Source organism: Phaseolus vulgaris, chromosome 3 (assembly GCF_000499845.2).
Source record: "Phaseolus vulgaris cultivar G19833 chromosome 3, P. vulgaris v2.0, whole genome shotgun sequence".
Classification (NCBI taxonomy): Eukaryota; Viridiplantae; Streptophyta; class Magnoliopsida; order Fabales; family Fabaceae; genus Phaseolus; species Phaseolus vulgaris.
Genome location: NC_023757.2, coordinates 8182223 through 8200700, shown reverse-complemented (window position 1 = coordinate 8200700; position 18478 = coordinate 8182223). Strand labels below are relative to the sequence as shown.

The window sequence follows — 18478 nt, the reverse complement described above, 5'->3', positions numbered from 1 at the left end:
TTTTCCCTGGAATCTTGAAATTAACACAAATTTGTGAATCAATCATCCACATTCATCTTATAATCCAAAAATATGTAAAATATTCAAATTCCTAAATTAGGGGTTGAATTATAACTATTTTATCAATTAAAATCCATAAGCACCTATATTTTTTGTATGAAATATTAATGAATTATACATGACACTTATCAACCATGGGTTCCTTGCTTTGATTCACATGATGCAATTGTGTTCTTGTATTTTGGAGGAGATTGGTGCATGCAACGAAAATCTTTGAAGATTAATGAAGGTTTCACTAAAAATGGAGATGGAGGAGATGAATAGGCATGGTGTTTTAGGTGCAAGGACCAAGGAAAAGGTTAATCCAACTTCCTTGAGTTTTCACTAGTCTTGAAAGCATTAGTAAAGAGAGATTTGGAGAGAGTTTGCTAAAAATTCATAAACACATTTAATTTCATCTAAGTTTTAAGTTTTACAAGATGGGAACCTCTTATTTATAGGCTTAAGAGTCTTTAAATTGTTCGTATTGGATGTCTTCACCTTAGTTAAGTTAAACTTAACTATGGGGTAAAGGTAAAATCAAACCCATGATCGTCCAAGCTTCTTAGGTGCTTTAGAAACCTTTGCTTAAATGTCAAGTAAAGGTTTCTAAAGTGCATTTGATTTATTTTTAACCTATTCTAAAAATTGACTAAAAAATACAAAGCCAAAAAAAGACTATTCTACTATTTACAAATTTATACAAACTAAGAGAGAGATTCTTTTGTATATTTCTAAGGTTGATCTTCTACTTTAAGCCAAGTATATGGTGGCTTGGAAGTGAAGATGGTCCTCCATCAGAATTGTTGTCCAATTTTTGAGACATTTGTACTTGTTAAAGTTATCTCTAGAGTTGTTTTCTTGCTACACAAATTTCTAAACTCCTCCTAGTAGTGTTGGTCCAACCTCACTCTAGAAACTAAATGTTAGCCTAACGTGACTTAAAATGAAATCATATTTTCCATCCCCTTTTGAAATTTTCTACACTTCTTACATGCTTCTACTATCATTCATCTTTCGCTGAAGAAATTCAAATAAAAAACATTGAAGAAGAAGATCTACACAAAAGCATGCAAGGCTACAAAGTTGAATTACATCAACTTGTACTTGAGAGGTGGAAAATACTTGTACATGAAGAGGGGAAAAATACTTGTACTTGAAGAGTGGATAATACTTGTACCTGAAGAGGTGTATAATACTTGTTCTTGGAGAGGTGTTGAAACTTGTTGTAGCCAAAGTGAATTTGGTTAGTGAAAAGCTATTAAGTGATTTGTTTAAGGGAAATGGACGCAACTCAAGTAGTAGGGCGAACTAGTAAAAATTTGTGTATACTTTTATCTTATTCTTGCTTATTAGACATTGTTTTATATTGTCTATAAATTCACGATTTGAGAACTAACTCCATTCAACTCCCCTTGCGAAGCCAATTACATCTGTAAAAGTAAATTCATCCATTGATTGAACTTGCTAAATATTGATTATTGTCAATAATTCCAATATAAAATAGTTGTAGTGTAAGGTGAAGTTTATAAGTTCTTGTATACTAGATTTCTTTTTAAGACAAAAACATCTAGTTGTAGCATCTTATTACTTAAAGCATTCGATGGAGCTTGTTACTTCTGATGAGATTTGTTTATTATGTTAGAACATTTATTAGTATTGGACACATTTGAGTTGGTGATTTAACAATTTTGAAATAATTTTTATTTAGATAGAATTTTTTTTTTGAGTGTTTATATCATGTGTATTGTTGGTATACGTGTCTTAGTATCATCTCTTACTTTGAGTCTTCTTTGTATCATTTCTTAAATGTATAATTCAAAATTCATATTATACTAGTTTTTTTAGTATTTATTGGGATTTCTTAATTTAAGATATTTTATTTTTATTATATTGATTAATGTTTTTTTTTTAAATTTTAACCTTAAACTAATTATAACTACCAATAATGTCAAAGATTTAAAACTAATAAATATTTTTACAGAAACTAAAAAGCATATTTTAATCTTAAAATATAATTGAAATACATCAATACTTTAAAAATTGCACTTTTAAAAATAAAATAAGCTGCCAAAATCTAAGTAAACATTTTAACTCCTAAGATAAATTATTGTTTAGAAAAAAAATCTATTTTAGAATTTAAGTGACACAAGATATGATTAAACAACTCAAATATTTGGAAATCAGCTGAAATTAGGAAATTCATTCTGTTCCAACACACTAATCACATGAAAGAAATCTTAATTACGGATCTTGTTTATCCTCTATTTTAAGGAATAAAATCTAAAAGCTTCATTTTATTTGAAAATAAAATGTAATACATATATAATTTAATTATATTTATATCCTCTCAAATTTGAAATAAAACTTCGTCTTTTACATTAAAAAAGTATTTTAATTCCTAAAAGTTTTAAAAATTGTAATCCTTCAATCAGTACATGTTAAAAAAACGGTGATAAAACACTTGGAAATAAACCATATCAAATATGAATATAGTTACCACTTATACCATTCCTTTTAACTGTTCCGTTAGAGTGATACAAACATCAAAGGAATAGATGAGAACAATAAAAAAAAAATTAAATATATATTTTTTCTTGTATTTACATTTAAATTGATTTTATTTTTTAGTCTAAATTTTAATTTTTTTAATATTTATAATAAAAAAGTTATTGAATTGATTTTTATCAGTTCTTTTAGATAATAAATATTTTATATTAACTTATTATTAAAATTAATGTTATAATATTATATAATATAATCTAAATTCAATATCATTTGTAAGTAAAAAATTATTTAGAAGTCATTCTAATAATAGTGAATAAAAATTAATTTCACATTAAAAAAGAAAAATATATATTTAATTGAAAAAAATTAAAAGTTAATTAATTTAACTTTTTATTCAGATTATTTTATTTATTTTTCTGTAATTTTAAGGTTGTAGTTCTAAATTAAAGAAAATATCACGGATAAATTACAATGGCACTGCATCTAAATCCCTAATCTACTGTTTGTGGAGAGGGTTTGGCCCAAAGTAATTTGATGAATTTGACCTAAGCAGAGCTGAGAGCGCTGCAGAATGATGCCCAAATGCTCTGTTCCGCCCCATCAGTTTCACACCTTGAACGGTCTCCGACAACTCGCCGAAACGCGCCGTTTCAAGGTTACTTATAATCATAGCATTTCAAAATTTTATATTTATTTTATACCCACACAACACAAATAACATCATCAGATATGCTAATACACCATTCAGGTATGGTTGTTGGACCAGTTCGGAGTCCTTCACGACGGAAAACAACCTTATCCTGCTGCTATTTCAACATGTAACTATTATTCCACACTTTACTTTTTCTTTTTGCTTCTCATATCCTGTGTTGTGTCTTATCAACTAATGTCTCTTTTGTTTCTGTTTTTCTTAGTAGAAAATATTGCGCAAACGGGTGCTAAGATGGTGATCATAAGCAACTCCTCAAGACGATCATCAACCACCATTGAAAAAGTGAAGGGTCTTGGCTTTGATGCCTCTCTTTTTCTGGGGGCCATCACTAGTGGAGAACTAACTCACCAGTATTTGCAAAGGTTGTTTCTTGTTTCTCTCCTTTTCATGCAGCACAACGTAAACCAATCATTAAGTGACTCTTACATTCCTTTTATTCTATCATTCTTCTGTTCATAACTTGCTGCATTAATTGCAATCATAGTACAAATTTTCTGTTTCATGTATAACATGTGCCTTTGCTATCCATGGCTCCGTGTCCAATCATCATTTCCATCATTGTTTCTGAATACATTGTCGTTCTGTGTATAATTTTATTGTGTTTTTTAAGCAGGAGAGAGGATCCTTGGTTTGCGGCATTGGGAAGATCTTGTATTCATTTCACTTGGAATGGCCGGGGAGCAATATCTCTTGAGGTGTGTAGGGCAGCTTCAATTCTGATATTCACCATATTCATATATTCAATTGCTACTTCCTAAAAACCATTGCTTTATCCAATATAACATGACATTGTTCTTTGAGTAATTTTTCATGGAACCTGGTTTATAGTTGTATCAATTAGTTTGCTTAGAAGGGCTCCTTTCTTTTTAAATGATTGAGGGAATTGAGGAAATTGATTTGTGCTAAACATGAGATTAGCAAGGTCTTTTTCATTTTGTCCATTTGAAAGTCAAATGGTTGTTTTCAATTATCTGAAACCTGGAGAAGGTATGTGTATATAAATTTTTGAGTTAGACAATGCAAAGATGATTGCAGAGGATAATATGCATCAAGGTGTTGAGAATATTTGTTTAGTAACTTTTATTTAAATTAGACTTTGGGAAATATTTCTGTTTTTTTAAATATCTTTTACTTAAAATATAAAAATATATTTATTTGTTATTTAGATTAGGAAATTAAGATTGAGATATTTTTAATATTTGATATTATTTTAATCCCAAAATTCCAATAGTGGTAGAGTCATCGTTTTTACGAGACCTGTAGAATGGAAGGAGAAAGAAATTTCTCACAAGTCAGCTATTCCACTCTTTTATGGCAAAAGTTATGATCTTTGTGTTGTAAGAAAGCAAACTTATAAAGAGCGGCTAAATTTATGGGAACTTGTGGAATATGATTATACCATTGATCCTAAAAATCCCACCATGGCCCAAATCAAAATGCAAAAGAAAAAAAAGGACAAAGAAGGAAAAAGTGAAGTCATGTTTGTTTGTTGGTGTTTCACCTCATTAGAATCATGACCCTAAAGTCACCCAAAGAAATTTGAGATTATTTGAAAGGAGAATATGAAGGAAACAAGAAGATTTGTGGCATGAATGTGCTAAATTTAATAAGGGAGTTTGAACTACAAAGGATGAAAGAGCCTGAGACAATTAAGGAATACTCAAATAAATTGCTGACTATTGCTAACTAGATAATTTTTTTGGATAAGGAGTTTCTAGATAATAGACTCTTTGAGAAAATTATGGTATGGTGTTGGAGAGATACGAAACATCTATTACTTCGTTGTAAAACACAAAAGATTTGTCTACCAAGGTCATCAAACTTGAGAGTCTAATTAAACCCGTGGGAACTCCGTAAACTCGATTCGTAAACTTGTAAGAGTTCATATGAAAAAAATATTTCAATAATATAATTAACTAAAGTAGTTAAAACAAGTAAGTCCACATCATTAAAATAACTACATTTAGTAGTGAATGAGAATTATATAAGTTCAAAGTATCTCGAATAAATAAGTTCATACAAAAATTACAAAACATAAGTTGTTAAAGTCATATAAATTAAATAACTAGAAATGGACAAATGTCTAGTTTCTATGTCCAATGACATCATCCTCTCCATCATCATCTCCATCACCCTCTTGATTACCATCAAACTCTCCCGAGATGAAAATTGTGCCTCCAGATTGGCATTATAAGTTATATTATAAAGATCAAGTGCATCTACAGTTGGTTCTTGTTGCTCTATCTAAGTGAACATTTTAACCATCATATTCACATTGAGCTTGCTCAATCTAAACAATATCATCTCCCTCTTCAGTTATCTATTCATCATCTGACTCCATATCATCAAATGGAAGAGCAACAATTTTTCTAATTTGTTTATTTTTCAACGTCAAGTTCATCACAAACAAAATCATTCATCTTTTTCCGATGCAAACAATTCCTTCTCTTTGTATGAGCCTATAATTAAATAGGAAATTTTAGTAAATATATAAACCAAATAAAGAAAATTTTAGTCAAGCTTAGAACTTGGATAGCAAACCTCTTCAACAATGGAGTTTCATCCCCAAACATCTCCCACCTTTCTCCAGGAAGTAGTTTCCTACATTCCGTTGTATCATCCATTGAAAAAAGTCTTCTAGCATAATGAAAATCAAGAAGTTGCAATTTTTTCCCCTTTCTACAACATCTTTAACCAATCTTCTCATGCACATATACAATCCCTCTTTGACCTCAGAATCATCAAGTCTAAAATTAGGTTCATAGTGGAAGTGGGAGTTGAGAGGCAGCTCAGTTGCATGCAAAGGCCTATGGAGTTGATTATCCCATCATGCATCAATTATTTTACAAACATCTTCATAACTACATTACCAATTATGATATATTAGAAATAATTTCACAAATAGGCAATTAAATTTTGAAAGAGAAAAGGTATAAAATATTTACCTTTTCTTAATATTATTGAAATTGCACTTAATCTTTTTCCTTTGCACAATGAAACCCATTGCAAGCTTTATATCTTTGTCCACCAATACCACATTTTCAACTTTTCTGCCCTTTTGTGAAGTTCCAAACTTGCTTATTTTCCACTCGTCATAGTTAAACATGGTCAATAATGATGCTTTCAATTCACGAAGACAAGCTAGAGTTAAATTAGCCATGACAAATCTTATCATACTTGACCGTATCATGTTTCTTCATTTTGGGAACTTCTTCAACATGCTAATTAACATTGTTCTGCCATAAATGTAAGTGGTAATCTTTCTTCCCTTGATAATAATTTGATGGACCTTCAAATTCTTTTCAAAATCTTCAAAGATCTTATCAATGCAACGGGTAGCAAATGGGGTCCAATACAACTATTCCCTTTTTTGCATAAAAAAATCTCTAGTTGCCTTGAATTTTGCAGCATTATCAGTAACCACTTGCACTACATTTTCTTCTCCAACAAATTTCACAACATTATCCAACATCTTTGATACTTTATCAGTTGCTTTTGAGATGTGTTAGGTCAATAAATTAAGAAAAATAGTCTCTTTAGGACTATTCACCAAGAAGTTAAAATACAACGCCTTTTTTTATTTGTCAAGGATTAAATCAATTATTTCCACTGCTTGCTTCAAGAGCTTCACTCTTACATCATGATAAGAGGGGGGTTTATAGTCAACTCCATATTTCCCAATCATTTCACACATTTTTGTAAAAGCTGGTTTTTTAATTACATGGAATGAAATGACACGTGTAAAACAATTCAACAACTTGAGCGTCAACTTCTTTATAGCCTTTTTTAATCATTTGGTTAGTAACTTGAACTCCCCCTACTACTACCAACTCTTTCTACTCCCTTAAAACCAAACATACTTTGTCTTTCTTCGACCCCCTTAGTTTCTTCACTGTCTTCATCAATTATATTCAACCTATTTTTGTTTCCTTAGCTTCTGCAACAACTTTTATCATCAATGTTTTTTTATTTCTTCTGAAACAGAAGCATAAGGTTCAAAATCTTCCCTAGTTCCAACAAGATGATGCTTGAATCTAAATATTTCTCCACTGATCTCTGAACAATAATTACATTTCACTTTTTTATCATTTCCACTAATATCTATGTTGTGCCTCCATCCAATATTTGGTCTATTTCTTGGAGCATTTTTACTTATACTTTTAATAAATAAGCCCAAACATACCTTCAAAAAATATGAATTTAAAAACAAAATTTTTGAAATTAAAAATAGAATAGAATTGAAAATAAATCTCTAAAGCAGATGTACCTTTGTCTGCCCTAATCACGCAATCATTTTCAATTAAGAAAAAAAAATCTTTGAGTAGATATGACCAACTGAATAGAGCACGACCAAACCAGAAAAATATTTGCAGAGCACGACCACGGGAAACAGAGACTGTAGATGATGACACAACACCACGCAACGGTGGTGGCGCGAATGATCAGAACAAAGGCGACGCATAGGGACAACGACGAATAGAGAGAACGCGACCACAAACAAAGAGAATGAGAACCATGACCACCACGAACACAAACGTTGACCCGAATGTGAGCAACAATAGGGGAGTTTGTTTAATTTTGGGTCAGAAACGGGGTCATTTTAGGTTTAAAAAAACCCTTTGGACTCACCAACTTTGTTGCATACTCGCGAGTTCAACCGAGTTCACAGTGAGTCTTCTTAGTTTTCTCCAAAAACGAGTTTTCTTGTGAGTCAACTCACCTAGGGTGAGTGGGAATGTAAACTCGGACTGGTTAACGAGTTAACTCGCGAGTTTCATAACCATGTTGTCTACAATTGCTTTGACAAAAGTGATACATGCCTTGCAGGGACAAGTGCAAGAGAGAAGATTGTGTTGTTGAAGGTATTTTACTTCATACCGATGAAAGTGCTTTGAAGTCAATAACTACAAAAGGAACAAATAAATTATATTGACTCCTAAATTAGGACTTTGACTCCCTAGTCAAACCTGAATTAGGCTCAAATTAAGCCCACTTGTGCACTTATTTTTTTACACAACAAAATTCCTTATTCCTTTACATTTTCTACACTATTTTATTTACAACAACTACTCCTATACATTTTTATAAAGCTAAGAAAAAGAAAAAAAGATTCTTCAAATGTGGATTCTCCCACCAACAAAGCTCCATCTTCTCCATTCTTCTCTGCCCAAAATGTGGTAGTCGGATGGTCCTCCATTAAAAGATACAAAAGAATGATCAAAATCAAAAGAAGATGGATATCTATTGAAGAATTTTGATGTCAAAGAGAGAAGAAAGTAGATGAAGAACCACATTCTAACATCTATCATGGAATACACAATAGGCATAGAAGATGAGGTTGATAAAAGAAGAAATATAATGAAGAATGTCAAATTGAATGAAGATGTGATCCCATGCAAGAAAGGGATAGATAATAGAAGGAGAATCAAATCTGAAATTTGAAATTCAAATAAATAGATAATGAGGAAAGGAGGAGTGTTGAAAATTTTTGCTTAAGATCTTTTATTTAGATTAGTCTTTAGAAAATATTTCAGTGTTTTTAAAATATCTTTTACACAAAAATGAAAATATATTTATTTATTATTTGGATTTAGGAAATTAAGATTGAGATATTGTTAGTATCTGATATTCTGTTACATTTTAATCCCATAATCCCAACACAAGGGGTCTAAAGTCTTACAGCAAATCATTTAGGGCTTAGACTTGCAAGTTGTGGAGAATGTTGAAGAAGCTGAATTTGTTTTGGCGCATGGTACTGAAGCCTTGGGGAATGCTGATGGGAGTGCACGTTCAATGAAACTTGAAGACCTTGAGAAAATATTGGAGCTTTGTGCTTCCAAAGGAATTCCTATGGTTGTAGCCAATCCAGATTATGTAACTGTTGAAGCAAGAGACTTACGTGTGATGCCTGGTGAATTGGCTTTATCTTCTCCTTTCTCCCTTTAACCAAATCTAAAAGTTTAATGCGTAAGTAGTAATTCGAAGGTATTCTTTTCATCGAAAGTGGAAGCATGAGTTTTCTTCAGATAACATGTGTATTGGTATCATGTTACAACATTTTTGTGCCTTCTTTTTCTTCTTTCCAGTTTCACCTTATACCAATTTTTCGTGTGCATATTTTAAACTTATAGGTACGCTGGCAGCTAAATATGAAAAGCTTGGGGGTGAAGTAAAATGGATGGGCAAACCTGATGAGGTGATGATTCTGTCTCTCTTTGAATACTATTAATTCCATTGTGGTAGTTGTTTTCTTCTTAGTGTATTCTATGATTTTAGTGCCTAGACTGCTCAGATTTTACATACACAATGACACAAGTAAGAATACGAGTTTCTGCACATATTAAGTGGTCAATTTATACCCTGAATCATTTGATACACAGTTCATGTATCATCTTTCAAAATTATTAAGTGCGTGTTTAATCCCTCTAGGATTTTCAAGTTAGTTCTTACAATTGTGCACATAATAAATGCAATCTCAACAAGCAAAAGTAAATTCACAGTTTTAATTTATCACGTTAAGCAGAATTAAATGGATTAAATTATCTAAACTGTTTTCCTTGTAAATTCTTCATAATTCTTATCCAGAGCTTGATTTTTTGTTTTCACTTACATATTTGATACTGGTTTTTTCTGGGGAGCAAGTAGCATAGCAGCATCTTTATATATATAATAACATGATTAAGATCTTTGTGGAGGCATCGTCTTCTGTTGCATTGGCAGATGCATCCTTATTCCATGTTCTTGGCAATCTTTGTAACAATTGAGATTTTTTCAGATAATCTACAAGTCAGCCATGGCCATGGCTGGGACAGATGCCTCTGACTGTATTGCTGTGGGTGATTCATTCCATCATGATATTAAGGGTGCTAATGCTGCTGGAATAGAATCAGTTTTCATCACTGGTGGGATTCACGCTACTGAACTTGGACTCCATGGTTTTGGAGAAGTTGCAGATCCATCTTCTGTGCAATCACTTGTTTCCAAATATGAAGCTTATCCATCTTATGTGTTGCCAGCTTTCACATGGTAGAACATCATCTCAGGGAATCTGAGCCACTACAGTTATAATTGCAATTCTTTTGCTCTTTGCATGATTTGAAATGTGACAAGACTCTTCATGTTTCATATATTTTCTCCACCCCCCATGCTTATGTTGTATTTTTTACAGGATGCAAAGCAAATATCATTTACAACATTGTGTGCTACATTGGAAACACACTCCTTGTTCAAATTATAAAAAAAAGGATTTTTTTTATTTGTTTTTCATAGGTATCCTTCTTCCAAGTGATCCTTACTTGAGACATGACCGAACACTAAATGTGTGCATATTTTGTAGCAGGGGTTATAAATCTGGATTGTCACGTTACGCAATATTTTTGTTTATGTTTTTATAAATATCTCGAAATGTTAATTTTATTTCCTATAAAAGTTTTATAACTCTTTAGTCTTTACATTTTAGCAAAATTGCATTTTATTTTATTTTCTAATAAGGGACTAAAATTACTTTATTTTTGATGATTGCAAAAATTAAAACAATTCTTTATAGGGAACAAACTAAAATACTTCTTATCATTTTCTGAAAGTAAGGTTTTAAGAAATGTTTATTTAAATGGTAAAATTTGAAATCCAATTACTCCATATAATTTGAAGTTTTATTGTCTTACATTTTTTATTTATAGAAATCTAACGAGATGTTACTTTTATATAAGCAAACAAAGCCTTGTTTATTAAAAGTTGGTCTGAATTTTTTATATCCTGCCGACAAAGTTGCGAGAAAACTTGACCTTATGATATCATGAAAGAAATCAAGTGGTGGCGATTTTTTGCAACTCCAAGAACATTGGATTTCATGTTTCAGAATTCATAGACTCTTTCAATTGGCTTAGTCACCTTATTTGGAAGGACTTTATTGCCGTGTTCTTTCTTTATGTCTTTCTTTTATTAACTTGCTTAGTTTGTGATTAAAACAAAGGTATAAATAATGATTGGATTATATTTCATTATAAAACTATCTCAAATCAGCACTAGAAATCATCAGAAGCCGGATTTTTTTAGTTTATTAATCAGTTTTTTAAAATGTTGAATGACAGCTGAGATGATCATAATAAATAAATCTGTCAGTTAATTTATGTGATTTTGTGTTATTTTTTAATGAGATACTTTTATTTTTAAAAAAATTAAATTAACTTCCTCATTTATTAAAATACATAGTTCCACGCTCTCTTTCTTCAAAAGATACATGTAATAAAAATATGAATAAAAGCGGGGAAACATAATTATAAAAACTGTAAGTGTTAATATTAGAAGTTCGTATATTTTACTTATCTTATAAATCCTATATTTCTTGGTAACAACATAGTTAAATAGAAACTTTTTCACATTTTTTTTTGTAAAAAAGGCATTTAAAAAATATTCCACAAACAAGACAAATTATAAAATACTATATAAATCACTGCTAGACAAAGAACTAATTAATCTTATGACTAAAGAAAAATAGAAAATAAGATTGTTCAGAGATTACATGCATGTTTCTCTTTTATATTCAATCCACTTGGGTCTGGTAGTGTGTTTAATGCTCAATGGTGAGGATCGTCCATTGATTGTCCACGGGACATGAATGAGATTAGAAAGTGATTTCATGTTTCTGAACCCTATTCAGCTAGTCATAGGATTCAATGGTTGTAGAGCGTGAAATTGAGACTATGGTGAACTTTTTCATCTTAATGCAAAGGTAAGTCATAACAGTGGCTTATTGCTCTAGATAACCTTGTGCGAGGAATCAACTTGGTTTGGCCAAAACAAGAACAAAGATTTTGAATAAAACATTGCATTTATAAATAACAATAACAAAGGAGATTCACAAGGTTATTCCAATTCCAACATCCGTGCTATATTGTTATCTCTCTACTTCAGTGATTGTCTACTACTTCACCTCTCGATCTAAATATTTAGTGGTATTATTATTATTGTCATTTACATATATTACATGAAAACCACTTTTAAACACGCATCACTTCATTATAAAGGATAATCATATTTTGATATCATTAATTCCTTGTGAATACGACAACCATGAATTGTACTACAGTTGACTCAGTATGCTTGCCGAGTAAAAAAAGTGAGATTTGCTTGAACTAGAATTATATTTATATATCCCACGCACCAATAAGCTTTTGCTAGGAAAGACTTGGTACTTAAGCAATCCAATGATTCACCCCTCTTTCCTAGGAGTGAACTCAGAGTTAGTCTTACCTTTGAACCTTTGACTAATTTTCACCAAAAGAAAATATTTGTGAAAACTCTATTACTTTTGTTGAACTATAAAGTTTTGTGAAAATCTTTGAAGTTTAAGTCAACAGTGAGTAATCATATCCATATATATTTTGAGCCCCATACATTTAGAAATAAAAGGGGTAAAGAACTCAAGAGGGAATTACAAGACACTAGGAGAGAGTTTCTGACCTTAAGAGTATGTTTACTCAACTTTTTGGAAAATCAAGATAGATTTAGTAGCAAACATGGGGTAGAGTATTATAAAAGCAAAGAATCTTATAGGAAAGTCTATTCTCCAAGTGAAGAGATATTCACTAACCACCATAATATGGATGATTACCCCAATTCAGATTACCCTAGTTTAGATTATCCTAAGAAGGAATACAGGAGGGAGGGTACCCCTCCAAACCATTATCTACGGGTTCAAAAGAAAATAAATTTTGTATTTCAAATAAAACAAAAATAGAGTATTTTTCAAACTCTCATGATCATGACCATGGAAACTGCATTTCTGAGTATCCAAAAGAAAACTTGCTTCTATCTAAACATGATGACAAAAGATTGAATAATACTATAACTTCAACTATTGAAAAATAAATATTGTATTCAAAAGAAAATTTACAAAAAGATATTTTACATTATAGAAAACAACCATTAAAGGCTCACAAAAATAAATTAAAAGCAAAAGAACAAGGCAAGTCTCCTACCTTAATTAAACAAAAAAAAAATTCATGGTTAGGTAGAGACAAGATTAATCTAGCTTTTTTTTTCTGCTACCTCTAAAGAAGAAAAGTATAGACACAGTTATCCACACGTTGTGTCCACTTACTCTGATACTACCCACAAAGAGAAATGTTTCTCAAACAAATTGTCAAACCTTTAAAAATTTATCTCCCAGGGATAGTAAGTCATGTTTTAACCTTAATAACATTTGGATGGTTAAAATGTTGAAACTCAACAAAGAAGCCCATTCCCAATTTTCTAAATTTTCATGAATTAAAAAAGATGGGATCTAGTTGTGGATCAACAAGTGAAAGTCAAGTTCTCTATATGATAGTATGCTAAAAATGTTTTAAATAACATTGTGTCCTTAGAAGTTTGTGATATTTCTTTAGAACGACATGGAAAAATAACATTGTTTCCGATGGTCGTTATAATAAAAGCACTTTCACTCATAGAGGAAATTAGTTTGTGGTTAGTTTTGTTGAACCAAGTGGTGTTCAAGTTTTGAAGAATCCAAACCCTTTGAAGGATGTTGAAGCCTTGGCTGTGCTTGATGTTGCTGTGCTGGTTTAGCTTAGCTCTGGGGTAGTTTGAATGTTATAATCCACCCTTTGATTAAATCTAAAGCATAGGCATTCTCAATCTTTGTGAAAGTAAAATGTTTTCAAACTAAGTTAAAACAACCGATTGTTTTGTCGAAACAACCGATTGTTTATACTTAGGTGTTTTGAGAAAAAGATTGCAAACTGTTTTTAAAATGGTTGAACTGTTAAGAACCAAAACAACCGATTGATTCGAGGAAACAACCGATTGTTTGTTTTGGGACCATAACAGAAAAACTGTTTTATCTTTGACTGAGCTTTAAATGATTTAACTGCTTACGCTCCAGTCATTAAATGTTTTGACCAATCTTTGAATGCAATTTAAGAGTTTGTTAAGATTTGATAACAAACTACATCTTTGAATAAATTCAAATAACAGATTTGAGAAACAATCTGTAACAAGTTTTTGAAAAGAGTTTTTGAGTTTTTCAAAGAGTTGAGATTGCTAAGAGTTTGTGATTGATCAAAGTTGTGGAATAGGATTATGCTTGTATTGATTTCAGATTATCTTCTGTAACAAGTGTAATCCTTGTACTCTGTTAAACAAGTTTCGTTTCTGTGTTTGCTGAGATTGGCTGTGTGTTCTTGAGGGGATCAAGATCAGCAATCTTAGTGTTGGTGTGTTGGCCAAGAAGAGTGTGTGTCTTGAGGTGTTCAAGGGCATTCTCTTTGTTGTTGTGTAAGTGATCAAGGTGTGATTGCTTAGTGGATTTCCTCAGGGTTTCTGAGAAGACTGGATGTAGCTCTGGGTTTGGAGTGAACCAGTATAAACAACTGTGTACAATCTCTCTATCTCTAACTCTTTAAATTCAGTTTTATTTTGTTGTTTGCTGGTATAAACAACCGATTGTTTCTGCGAAACAACCGATTGTTTTTCTGGTACTGCAGCTTTTGCTTGCTGTTTTGGCGAACTGAATTTCTGAATCAATTGTTTCTTGAGATAATTTCATTCTTGTTAGAAAAGTTTGCGAAAACCCTCTTTAAACAATTCACCCCCCCTCTAGTTTAAAGCCATCTATTCTAACAAGTTTTTCAGTACTTACATGAGTAAAGGTGATGTACTCATGTTCTTGTGTTTTGGAGGATGGTGGTGAAGGCAACAACAGTCTTGGGAAAAGATGAAGTTTGCACCGAAATGAGTTGGAGGAGAATGGGAATATGTGTGGTGTTTTAGGTGTAAGGGCCAAGGAATAAGTTAGGCTAACTTCGTTGAATTTTCACTAGGCTAGAAAGCATCTAGTAAAGAGTGAATTGGAGAAAGTTTTACAGAAAATTCAGAAAACTAATGACATTTTTCGACAAGTGTACCGAGTCAGAAGTAATAAATTGTTCCCAAGGACGAATATCGAACCCACAAGGAACAATTCTAAAATCTCTATTAGAATGGATGACTTTAAACTAGAGGGGGTGAATTGTTTAAAGAGGGTTTTCGCAAACTTTTAAGCCAAGAATGAAATTACTTCGAGAAACAATTGATAAGGAATTCAGTTTGCCAAAACACAAAGCAAAAACAACAGCACCTGAAAAACAATCGGTTGTTTATACCAGTTTGCAAATATCAAAACTGAATTTAAAGAGATTAAGGATAGAGAGAATGCACACAGATGTTTATACTGGTTCACTCTAAACCCAGAGCTACATCCAGTCTTCTCAGAAACCACTGAGGAATTCCACTAAGCAATCAAACCTATATCACTTACACCACAACCAAGAAAGTGACCTTGATCCCCTCAAGACACACACTTCTCTTGGTCAACACACCAACACTAAGAATGTTGATCTTGATCCCCTCAAGAACACACAACACTTCTCAGCAAATACACAAAGTTTCTTTCAACAGATACAAGGATTACACTTGTTACAGAAACACATCTGAAATCAATACAAGAGAAAATCCTATCTCACGCTCTTTGATCAAACTCAATCTCTAAGCAATCTCAACACTTTCAAAATCAGTGAGTTCTCAAAATCTTAGAAAAACCCAAATCTGTTTTTCAATTTGTAAAACAAAGTTTTTTGTTATCAAATCTTAACAAACTATTCATTGCATTTAAAGATTGGTCAAAGCATTAAAAACTGGAGAGTAAACAGTTGGAAAATCATTTAATGCTCAGTCAAAGCATAAAACTGTTTTTTTGTTATGGTACAAAACAAACAATCGGTTGTTTCCACGAATCAATCGGTTGTTTTGGTTTTGACAGCAAGTCAACCATAAAAACAGTTTTCAACCTTTTCTAAAAACACCTAAGTATAAAACAATCGGTTGTTTCGACAAAAACAACAGGTTGTTTTTCACTTAGCTTGAAAACACTTTTCTTTTAAAAAATTGAGAATACCTATGCTTTGGATTCAATCAAGAGTGGATTACATATACAATCTACCCCAGATCCTATCTAAGACAGCTCAACAACAACAAGCACAGCCTAGCCTTCAACATCCTTCAAAGGGGTTTGGATTCTTCAAAGCTTGAACACCACTTGGTTCAACAATCTGAAGGCATAATATTCACTAAATATTAAAAAATGTGCAAAAGTTTGATTGAAAGGTTGTTGGTAACAGAAATTTATCTAAGAAATTGAAAAGAAAAACAAAGTAAACGATTTAGATATTTCAATTGAGAAAATTAGGATTTGGGTAATCATTCTCACTCGTCTGTATTTTCAATGAATAAAAACATATAACATTCCAACTTAATTGACATTGATGCACATATAAAAATCATTCATATTGATTTTTGGTATCTAAAATTTTTAAGATTGTCTCATAAATATTGATTCCTCACATATTTATAAAAACGTTCTTATCATTACGAACAAATGTTATAAAACAATTAACATTTCAAATCTATTTCTAGCATTCAAATATGTTAAGCATTATCATTTAGGTCAGATACTTAGAAGTACTTTCCAGTCAAATCTAAAGATCAAAATCATGAATAAAGATTTAAACTTTAAGAATAAAATTATAATACCAATATCAATCAAGAACATAATATTATAAATAAATATCACTTCAATACACAAGAGTTTGAACAAATTACCCCCAATCCCAAAGGGAAGACTTAGCCACTCATATTGGCCATTACAAGCATTGAAAGCAAGAAAAGAAGATCCACATTGTTTCTCCTTGACGACTGCCTCCTTTTGGGTTTCCTATCTTTGACTATCCTCCCTTCTTCTTTTACGGATCTACCTCACGCCCTTATTTAACCTACTTTAATGTAGGTTAAATGACATCTTGCTCAAGTGAGATATTGCTTGTTCAAGCGAGTTTCACGAGAATAAAAGACAACTTCACTATAAACTCACTTAAGCGAGCCTGAGCAAGTTCTTGGGCAAGTTTGCTCCTAAGAGCAAGTTTTCCTCTAGAGTGATCTTGCTTGGACAAGTTTGGGCGAGTTTTTGGTCAAGTTTGCTCTAGAGAGCAAGTTTTTCTCTAGAGTGATGTTCTTTCGGCGAGTTCTTGGGAGAGTTTTGAATGTTCTAACTTTGTCTTTTCTGCTTGTCTTTAACTTTTGCATTCCTTCTTGAGCCTCTTATCTCCATCTCTGCCTAGATTCCTGAAATTAGCACAAACTTGGGAATAAATAGTCCTTATTCATCTCATAATCCAAAAATATGTAAAAAGGTTCAAATTCCTAAATTAAAGGTTGAATTATAACTTATCAACAATTAAAATCCATAAATGCCTATCTTTTTGCGTAAAATATCACTAAATTATGGAACTTATCAAAAACACATTTTATTTCATCCAAGTCTAAAGATTACATTAGAAGAGCCTCTTATTTATAGGCTAGACAAGCTCTAAATTGTGCCTCTTGGATGCCTTCACCTTAGTTAAGTCCAACTTAACTATGGTGAAGGTTAAAGGCAAGCCATGACCGTCCAAGCTCTTTAGGTGCTTTAGAAACCTTTGCTTAAATGTTAAGTGAAGGTTTCTGAAGTGCCTTTGATTTATTTTCAACCTATTCCAAAAATTGGCTCAAAAATACAAAGCCCAAAGAAAGACTATTCTACTATTTCTATGGTTGATCTTCTCTTAGTGTATGGTGGCTTGAAAGGGAAATGGGTCTTGCATCAGGGCCCCCCTTTAAAAGGATTTGTCCTTAGATCTACTGTAGTTTAGCCACCTTAAGCCAAATTGTCAGCATAATCCACTAGGTTCGCGTATCCATCTGAAGAAAATAGCAAACATTAGAAGAATGCGAAAGAAGAAAAGAAAAATGGTATAAAAAGATGGTGGAAAAAATTTTTTTTTCTTGTTTTTGTTTCTAGTTTGAAATTCTTTTTTGAAAGTAAAAGAAGAATCAAGAGTCGAAGAAGAATTACCTCTCTCAAATGAAGATTTCAGCAAGCAAAGTGGCTTTGAAGATGACAGAACAATTTGTTTTTTTTTTCAAGATTTTTTTTTCACTATTTATTTTTTATTTTAGTTTTATTTCATCCTCCCTCACTTGGTGAGGTGTAAGAGGACACAAAATAAATTTATGGTCTTGAAAAGAAAATTTGATTTTATTTTTATAACTCTCATGATAGGTATTATGATCAAATTGTCAAGGTCTCCCAAAAATGATGTGTCCTATCTCCTTTGGAACAATATCAAACAAAATATTCTCTTCATA

At 31.7% G+C, this 18478-nt stretch overlaps 1 protein-coding gene across 1 annotated transcript; it reads left to right on the top strand.

The window, feature by feature from the left end:
- The first annotated feature begins 3000 nt into the window (after positions 1 to 3000).
- Positions 3001 to 10514, top strand: LOC137806536 (uncharacterized). The gene is made up of 7 exons (XM_068606729.1): positions 3001 to 3202; positions 3296 to 3365; positions 3462 to 3621; positions 3873 to 3954; positions 8954 to 9170; positions 9391 to 9455; positions 10035 to 10514. The coding sequence occupies exons 1-7, from the start codon at positions 3119 to 3121 to the stop codon at positions 10287 to 10289; spliced, it is 933 nt and encodes a 310-aa protein (XP_068462830.1). The 5' UTR covers positions 3001 to 3118; the 3' UTR covers positions 10290 to 10514.
- The last annotated feature ends 7964 nt before the right edge of the window (positions 10515 to 18478 follow it).

Coding starts and splice junctions, on each gene's coding strand:
- LOC137806536 (XM_068606729.1), top strand. CDS start 3,119: ATGATGCCCAAATGCTCTGTTCCGCCCCATCAGTTTCACACCTTGAAC. Junction 3,203..3,295: donor CCGAAACGCGCCGTTTCAAG/GTTACTTATAAT, acceptor TACACCATTCAG/GTATGGTTGTTGGACCAGTT. Junction 3,955..8,953: donor GGGGAGCAATATCTCTTGAG/GTGTGTAGGGCA, acceptor CAAATCATTTAG/GGCTTAGACTTGCAAGTTGT.